The sequence below is a fragment of the Miscanthus floridulus genome, chromosome 15, assembly GCF_019320115.1.
Source record: "Miscanthus floridulus cultivar M001 chromosome 15, ASM1932011v1, whole genome shotgun sequence".
In the NCBI taxonomy this organism is placed as follows: domain Eukaryota; kingdom Viridiplantae; phylum Streptophyta; class Magnoliopsida; order Poales; family Poaceae; genus Miscanthus; species Miscanthus floridulus.
Window position 1 is genome coordinate 84,012,312 of NC_089594.1, and position 9,451 is coordinate 84,021,762.

The following is a 9,451-nucleotide window of genomic DNA, read 5'->3' on the forward strand; positions in this document are numbered from 1 at the left end:
GAGAGAAAAACACTGTTATTTCGCTAAAACGGTACGACTGATGAGTTCAAGCAAACATGACCCTTGCCTAGTGGTTCCATAAATGCTTGAGCGGGTTATTGTGGTTCTTATTATTAAAAATTGCATGATGTTATATAACAGAATCCGAATATAATTTTTCTTCTTCTTTTTTTGAAAACGTATAAGGGTCTCATTCAATTTCACTTCAGGGCCACAAAATCCTAGATACGGGCCACGTACACAGTAGAGAATTGTGTTTGATGGTCTACGGCTCACATGACAGTGGCTTGAGGGTAGGCTTATAAGCCATGTACAGAGTAGCGAAGAGCAGAGGAGTGTCTGGTGTTTCATACCACCGATTAGTAAATTTGTGGATGTGCACTTTGTTCACATGACTTTAGCACTCAGGGACCCAAGATTATATATTGGTTTGGGCAAAATCCCTATGTTCCAACTAGTGGGTGGTGGATTGTGTTCCTGATCCTATATAAGGGATCTAAAGTGCTCATCATTGCCGGTTTCATCATCATTGGTGATTAGTAAATTCATTACTGCATGTGAAAATCGAACAAAAAACTAAAAAATACATGGTTTTGCGCCCACTGGTTTGCTTTATTGCACCCAAATTTTATTTATTATTGATAACAATAATTAGAGCATAAATTCACTGATTCATTGTGGGGTAAAGATTAAGTCATTTAACATTGGTTCGACAATGACATTATGAATCTCTTGTTGATTATATCAAAAGGTTTAGAGAGACAAAAAAACAATGTTATAATACTCATATTTTTTAAAGCGATCCTATTGAATTAGATCTTAATGGATTATGATCTCATATATTAAAGAAAAATTAAAGTGCTGCTAATTCATAAATATTAACCAAGTTCAGCAAAGAGCTTGGGCTCAGGAAAGCCAAAGTAAAGATTTAAAGCTAAAGCCTGATTGTCCTGGTATGCATAAGGTTACTTGTGATTCCGAGTGTTTGGACGATGAATGCAAAAATGTTTATGTTGCTGAGTTTGTGGGGTTTCCTAAAAATCAACCATATGCTTGAATACCTTAAAGCCGATTCATAAAATCGCCAGAATGAGATGAAATTTACTTTTTATACATCCAAGTGCGATAGGATCTTTGAAGAGTTATTAAACAATGGGAAAATCAAGTTGTCTCATACTATACCACCGCTTGACAAGTTAAAGCAGTGTGCCTATTGTAAATGGCATAACTCATATTCCCGTGCAACCAATTATTGTAATGTTTTCTATGTAGGCAAATATAATTGGCCACTAATGAAGCACAATCGCTTATTATGGGAATGTAGATTGATAATGATCCTTTCCCGATCCATGCCCTTGAATTACAGAATCCAAAAGTATTATTTTGGCCAAATCAACTAAAGGCAAAAATGTGATCATTAGAGAAGAAAGGCCTAAACTTTAGAACAAAGACAAGCCAAAACTATTGGAGAATAACTTCAATGGTACACAAAAGACTTTGACGCAAAATGCGGGGTCTGTGGAGACCATCTTAGCTGGTTTTTCTAGGAAACTAGAAAGAGCTCCAAATTCAAAAACAAGGCGAGGCTGAGATTTGAGGAGCTTTTGGATAAATACAAGAATAAATGAGCTACTTAGAAGTGGGAAAATTGACCAAGGAAGGAGGAGTTGAAGCCATTTGTTGGGGACCGTGACGCCTAAGAGGGGGGTGAATTAGGCAACTTAAAAATCAACTTCTAAACTATGGCCTCTTTTTCTACCCTTAGCAAAACCTATGCAAAAGATACATTATCTAAATGTGCAACTACGCCTAAGAGGGGGAAAATGATGCTTGCATATTTCTTTTGTGGTAGCACGAAGATGATCTTCCTCACGATGTCCGCATTATCTAGCTTTGTTAGTCCTATTGAATGGAGCTCATTCATAATTAGATTTAAACGAGAATACATATCACAAACAAGCTCATCATCATTCATTGTAAAGGAATCATAATTTTATTTAGCTAGACAATGTTTTTGCTCACGAACATTTGATGTGCCGTCATGGAGCTCTTGAAGTTTTAACCAAATTTCATGTGTCGTATTTAAAGTGAACACTTGGTTAAACACATTTATACTAAATGATTCAAACAAGCAATTTTTAGCTCTAGCATTGAAATGAATTTCCTTTTCTTCACTCTTCGTGGGTTTATCGGGATTCTTAATAGGTTTCATCCTGTCACGAGTGACTCTCCAAACTCTCAAATCAACCGCCTCAAGGTAGCAAGCCATTCTAGCTTTATAATAAAGAAAGTTAGTGCCGTCAAAGTGCAGAGGCCTAAATGTATCCATCCCAACCACTCTAAATAGCGTTTGACTCCATTGTTGGCTTGCTTGTTCACCTTGATGGCCATCACCTTGTCATTTTTCTTTTTCTTCAAGAGATAAGGTGTGGATGCCTTCTTGTTCACCTTGTTGGTGCAGGTGTTGGAGAACTTGCTTGTTTGCGTCTTCTCTTTCTTCTTTGCTCCTCCCCCATTCTTCACCTTGCACTCATAGGACTTGTGACCTTCCTTGTAGCACACGTAGCAAACCACGGTTTGTTCTTCATCAAGCTTCTTCACTCCCTTGATGGTGTTATCTTGATGAAGTTGGGCTTGCTTCACCTTGCCTTTTACTTGAGTCAAGTCCTTGGTGAGGTGAGCTACTTCTTGCTTGAGTTGCTCATTCTCCTTTGCAACCTTTTGTGTGCATGTATCTACAACAACTTTCTCAACACAAACTTGGTTGCACAAAGATGAGTCTAAACATAAATTATTGCAAGAAGTAGAGGCATCATTTTTAGTCATGTTGAAGATAGAACTTTTCCTTTTAGATGCCTTGGTGGAGGTTGTATTAATGGCTTCAAGATTAGCAACTTTATTAGTTAGCTCATCACAATGTTTGCATATGGTTTCCATTTTAGCAAGCAAACTTTTATAAGCATCTTGTGAGCTAGCTAACTTTTTTTTAATTTTTAATTTTTCTTTACAAGTTGCTCATCATTGATTGTACATGCATTTGTTGTTGCACTAGCCTTAAGTTGCTTAATTTTAGTAGATAGTTCAACATTGAGATTATCAAAGTTCTCATATTTGTTCAAGCAAAGTTTTATATGCTTTTTGTGAACTATCTAGCTTTTCTTTTAATTTTTCGAGCTTCTTTTGTTGACTAGTGCAACCTTTAGCATAATTAAGATTTTGTTGCACAATTTCATCATAAGAAGGCATTTCATCATCACTATCACTCTCACTAGTGAAAGCTCTAGTTTGGTTTTGGTGAATTGATGAAACCCTAAGTTTTATCAAGTGATCATGAGATAGGTAGCACATTCCAAGTGGTGAAGCAAATGAAGATCATGACATGATGGTGATGCCATGGTGATGATCAAGTGCTTGGACTTGAAAAGAAGAAAGAGAAAAACAAAAGACTCAAGGCAAAGGTATAAAAATGGTAGGAGCTATTTTGTTTTGGTGATCAAGACACTTAGTGAGTGTGATCACATTTAGGATTGATAGCCATACTATTAAGAGGGGTGAAACTCGTATCGAAATACGGTTATCAAAGTGCCACTAGATGCTCTAACTCATTGCATATGCATTTAGGATCTAGTGGAGTGCTAACACCCTTGAAAATGTTTGTGAAAATATGTTAACACATGTGCACAAGGTGATACACTTGGTGGTTGGCACATTTGAGCAAGGGTAGGAAACTTCACCGGTGGAGTGTAAATGCTATGCATGAAGAATTGAATAACTTCATAAGAAATCAAGTATGGGAATTGGTAGAAAGACCAAAAGGACACAATGTGATTGGAACCAAATGGGTCTTTAGAAACAAGCAAGATCAAGATGGGATAGTAGTAAGGAACAAAACAAGATTGGTAGCACAAGGCTATACACAAGTTGAAGGTCTTGACTTTGGAGAAATATATGCCCCGGTTGCTAGATTGGAAGCAATTAGGATCTTGCTAGCCTATGGTTGTGCCCACAACATCAAACTCTATCAAATGGATATTAAGAGTGCATTTCTCAATGGTTACATCAATGAAGAAGTATATGTTGAGCAACCCCCCGATTTTAAAGATGACAAGAAGCCCGACCATGTGTACAAGTTGAAGAAGGCATTGTATGGCTTAAAGCAAGCACCTAGAGCATGGTATGAGAGGTTGAGGGACTTCCTACTCTCTAAAGGGTTCATGATGGGCAAGGTTGACACCACTCTTTTCATCAAGAAGATTGGAAAAGATTTATTTGTGTTGCAAATCTATGTTGATGACATCATATTTGGATCAACCAATCAAGACTTTTATGATGAGTTTGGAAAGATGATGGCTAATGAGTTTGAGATGTCCATGATTGGAGAGTTAAGTTACTTCCTTGGTCTTCAAATCTAGCAATTGAAGAATGGTACCTTTGTGAGTCAAGGCAAGTATATTAAGGACATGATCAAGAAGTTTGGCATGAGTGATAGTAAAGCCATTAGCACACCAATGGGAACCAATGGCAACTTGGATAATGATGCAAGTGGAAATATGGTGGATCAAAAATTGTATCGGTCTATGATTGGAAGCCTACTCTATGTGACCACATCAAGACTGGATGTCATGTTTAGTGTATGTATGTGTGCAAGATTTCAAGCCTCACCAAGAGAAAATCATTTGAAGGCTACAAAGAGAATATTGAGGTACTTAAAGCATACACCAAATGTTGGTTTATGGTATCCCAAAGGAGCAAAGTTTGAACTAGTTGGTTACTCCGACTCGAATTATGCGGGATGCAAGGTTGAAAGGAAGAGCACCTCGGGCACATGTCAATTGTTGGGAAGATCACTTGTTTTATGGTCATCAAAGAAGCAAAATTGTGTTGCATTATCAACCACCGAAGCCGAATACATATCCGCCGGTAGTTGTTGTGCACAAATACTTTGGATGAAGGCCACTTTGAGTGATTTTGGAATCAACTTCAAGAAAGTGCCATTGCTATGTGACAATGAGGGTGCAATCAAGTTGACCAACAATCCGGTTCAACATGCAAGAACAAAGCACATTGATGTTCGCCATCATTTCATAAGAGATCACCAACAAAAAGAGGACATTTGTATTGAGAGTGTAGGCACCGAAGATCAACTTGCCGATATATTCACCAAGCCATTGGATGAGAAAAGGTTTTGCAAGCTAAGGAATGAGTTGAACATATTGGATTTCTCAAATATGTGTTGATGCACCCCCACTTATATGACATGCCTCTCATTCGAGCAATCCAAGGTAAAAGTTGATTGGCATGGCATACATCCTTGCTAAGGACTTGTTTAGTGCATCTAGACATCTTTCATATTTAATAGGCTCATTCATAAAAATCAAATGAATTTGATGATTATATGGTACCACTATTGTTTATATGCTTATTTTGATCTAGTGGTAGCATATGACATGTTTGTGGGCTTGTAAACCTACTATTTGATCTAGAAAATGAGCTATAAGTGTTTAACTCAACATGGTACAAGATAACCCTTATTTGGACGTGTGAAGAAGTTTGTCCTTGGATTAAACCGAGTTAAATATCTTTGGTAAATGATCTAGGTTGAACCAAATTTAGAAAAATGATCCTCACCCCATTGATTGACATTGATTACCATTTTAGTTCTCACCAGCATCTATATGCTACTAAGACTATGTGTTAAGAAATAGTTACTTTAAAAAACAGAAGGCATTGCTCTCATAACTTTTCAACCGGAACCCTTATCAACATAACCACTTTTGAAGTTTTTCGACTGAGTTCTTGTTTTTGTTGTGGTTCTTCTAGCCTCTAGCTATGATGCTTTCACGTTTTCATGAACACTGTCCTAAAGGTCGCTACACGCGGTATGCATTTACATGTCAGGTACCTAATTGTAATTGATGACATCTGGGAGGCTCCTGCATGGGATATCATTAGATGTGCTCTTCCAGAGAACATTAATGGCAGCAGAGTATTAATAACTACACGAATTGAGACTGTGGCCAGAGCTTGCTGTGCTAAGAACATTGAATGTGTTTACAAGATGAAGGCCCTTAGTGACCAAGACTCACGAAGCTTATTCTTCAAAAGAATTTTTGGTGCAGAGGAAGCTTGCCCTCCATATTTGATGGAAGTGTCTGCTCAAATTTTGAAAAAATGTGGTGGTTTGCCACTTGCAATTATCACAACATCTAGCCTAATAGCCAGCCAACCAAGCAAACTAAAGGAGCACTGGGAACATGTAAGGGACTCTCTGGGCTCCAGCTTTGAAGTGAGCCCAAGCTTGGATGGCATGAGACAAATATTAAACCTCAGCTACATAAACCTTCCTCATTATTTGAAGACTTGTATGCTATATCTCGGCATTTATCCAGAGGACTACACAATCAATAAGAATGATTTGGTTAGACAGTGGGTAAGTGAAGGTTTTATATGTGAAGGTCGTGGGACAGATCCAGAGGATATTGCAAAGAGCTATTTTAATGAGCTTATCAATAGGAGTTTGATTCAGCCCGTAGATACAGACTACAATGGTGAGGTGATGTCTTGCAGGGTTCATGACATGATGCTTGATCTTATCCTATATAAATCCAGAGAAGACAATTTTATCACTGTAATGGATGATATACAAGATTTGACAAGACAGCCTGCAAAGATCCGTCGACTCTCACTCAGTTTGGATGGTGCAATAGATGAAACAGTAGGAAGATCCTTCCAGCTATCCCAAACACGAATGCTAGCAAGATTTGGTACCTCTTTATATCTACCTCCTATTTTACAGTTCAAGCATCTCCGAGTTTTGACGATTGAAATTTCAAGTGGGCCCTATTCATCTGAGTTACTTGACTTGAATGGAATATGTCATTTGTTTCAACTGGGATTCTTAAAGATCATAGCAAGTGATCGTCATGTGGTGTTACCTAGTAAAATTGGACGTCTGCAGCAACTGAAAACATTTGAAATAGATGTTCGATCAGATCTGCAGCTACCATCAGAAATTGTTCATTTGAGCCGTTTATCGCATCTGATTGTTCCACAACGTGTAATATTTCCCAATGGCGTCAGTAACATGAAATCATTGCGTACTCTACGTTGCTTTCATTTGAGAAACTCACTAGACAATATCAAGGGTCTGAGAGAACTGACAAATCTGACAAATGTTGAAATCGGATATTCTGACTACACATCCACCAATAGAGACGAGTTTGCTGCAAAATGTAGGGAACTTGTGCACGCCCTTGGAAACATTTGCAGCCTCAAATGTCTACTTATTCATAGTGATTACCAACCTGTCACTCTCAGAGCCTGCTTAGATTCATGGTGTTCAGTCCCAACTTCTTTCATTCATCTCCAGAGCTTTCGTGCAATGTGCTTCTCGAGGATTCCTGGGTGGATTGGCCAGCACCATAGCCTCTATGACCTGGAGCTTAGTGTTCAGGATGTGTATGGGGATGACTTTGGGATTCTCTCACAGTTGCCCTCCCTTGTCCGCCTCTACTTGTACATCGATGGAGTTCCTAAAGACAAGATCATCATCCGTGGAAGAGGATTCCCTGTTCTCAAGCATTTTACAGTTGGATGTTTCAGGATATCGTACCTGGCCTTTGAGGCAGGGGCGATGCCGAAGCTTGAAAGGCTCGAGCTATGTTTCAATGCACACGGATGGGACAGGTATGGTGGTGTGCCTGCTGGCATCGAGTACCTATCAGGCCTCAAGGAAATCGTCGGATACATCGGGGGGCTAGATGCAGAGTCTGCAGAGTCTGCGCTCAGGGACGTGGCTGGCCTGCACCCAGGTCACCCTGTATCCAACATCAAACTGACGGGTGCGTATTTTTTATTTGATGGACTGGAGGTATAGATTTGATGGCAACGACGATGAGCCCCGGGAAGAAGAGGACGGGAATAGTAGCAGTGCCTGATATAAATTAAGGTAAAAAGACTACAGAGTCTTTTTACCTTATGTTTGCGCCAGCTGTTATACATATATCATATTTGATTAATATTATTACTTCGGTACGTCATATTTAATTAATTAGTATTGTTTCCTAGCTACCCCTTTTTTTTTGTGTATACTCTCTTACCATGTTAATAACTAACGTCAATACTAGCACGTTTAAGTTAACAATAATAATTTGATTTGACAGGCATAGCATGCATGGACTGCTGCTGCGTGGGCAGGACTTGTGCGGCAAGAGCCACTCATACCCACACGGGTGGTGTCGATGTTGAAGCATCTTTGCAGTCTCTCTGCGTTCATCAGCTGGCACCACCGTCTCCAGCATATGGTTACGACATCACTACAGGAAACTGGCTCTTTGCCGACTGCAATTTTCTTTGCCAACTGTTTTTTTTTCGACACTCGGCAAAGAGGTCCCTTTGCCAACTGGAATTTCCTGCAGTCGGCTGCCTGGCTTTGCCGACTGCCAGACAGTTGGCAAAGAATTGCAGTCGGCAAAGGCAGGCCATGGTTGACGCCATCCACACCGTCACCTTTGCCGACTGCCACTCCGTCAGCAGTTGGCAAAGGCGCAGGCTTTGCCAACTGCCATCCTCCCTGGCAGTCGGCAAAGAATTTTTATTTTTTTTGATTTTCGATCCCAGTTTTTTGTGTTGCCTTGATACAGTAAGTACATGATATATTCCAAGTTTGGGATCATTTTGATTTATTTTGCTATATTCCGTAGATTTTTTCTGTTTCTTTGATTTTTTCCGGCAGCTCCAGATTTGAACTGCAGGTACATGAAATAATGGAATCCGGCCATTCAGAAAATGATATTCATGATGTTTGGAGCATGTTGAGGCCGTGTGCGGGGCCTCGCGTGAAATTTCGACCGTGTTGGTGTCGGAACACGCCGAGCCACGCGCATGAAAAGTGTTTTTAAATTTTATAAAATCGAAACGGAGTCCGAAAATGACGAAACTTGACGACGTGTCTTGTCATCGCATACGGAGGCTGTGGTAAAAATTTGAGAAAGTTTCGAGCAAGTGGCGACGTCGGGTGGCTAAAACCTGAACATCTCCACATGTGATAACCTTTGCCGGAAAAAAATCAAAGAAACAGAAAAAATCAATGGAATATAGCAAAATAAATCAAAATGACCCCAAACTTGGAATATATCATGTACTTACTATAGCAAGGCAACACAAAAAAACTGGGATCGAAAATCGAAAAAAAAAATAATTATTTGCCGACTGCCATTAGTGGCAGTTGGCAAAGAGCCTTTGCCGACTGCCAGGGAGGATGGCAGTCGGCAAAGAATTTCTGAGAAAAAAATCAAAAATAACCTTTGCCGACTGCCAGGGAGCAGAGCAGTCGGCAAAGTATTTTTTAAAAAAATTAAAAAAAATAATTTTTTGAAAAAAAAATAGACCTTTGCCGACTGCGTCACATGCTGGCAGTCGGCAAAGGAAAAAAAATAAAAAAAAAAAAGAA

General features: G+C 39.3%; 1 protein-coding gene across 1 annotated transcript; it reads left to right on the forward strand.

The window, feature by feature from the left end:
• Positions 1–5,687: 5,687 nt before the first annotated feature.
• On the forward strand, positions 5,688–7,876 carry LOC136507817 (disease resistance protein RGA5-like). Its single transcript, XM_066502421.1, has one exon. It carries the CDS (start codon positions 5,849–5,851, stop codon positions 7,874–7,876), a length of 2,028 nt encoding a protein of 675 aa, XP_066358518.1. The 5' UTR covers positions 5,688–5,848.
• The last annotated feature ends 1,575 nt before the right edge of the window (positions 7,877–9,451 follow it).

Coding starts and splice junctions, on each gene's coding strand:
- LOC136507817 (XM_066502421.1), top strand. CDS start 5,849: ATGAACACTGTCCTAAAGGTCGCTACACGCGGTATGCATTTACATGTC.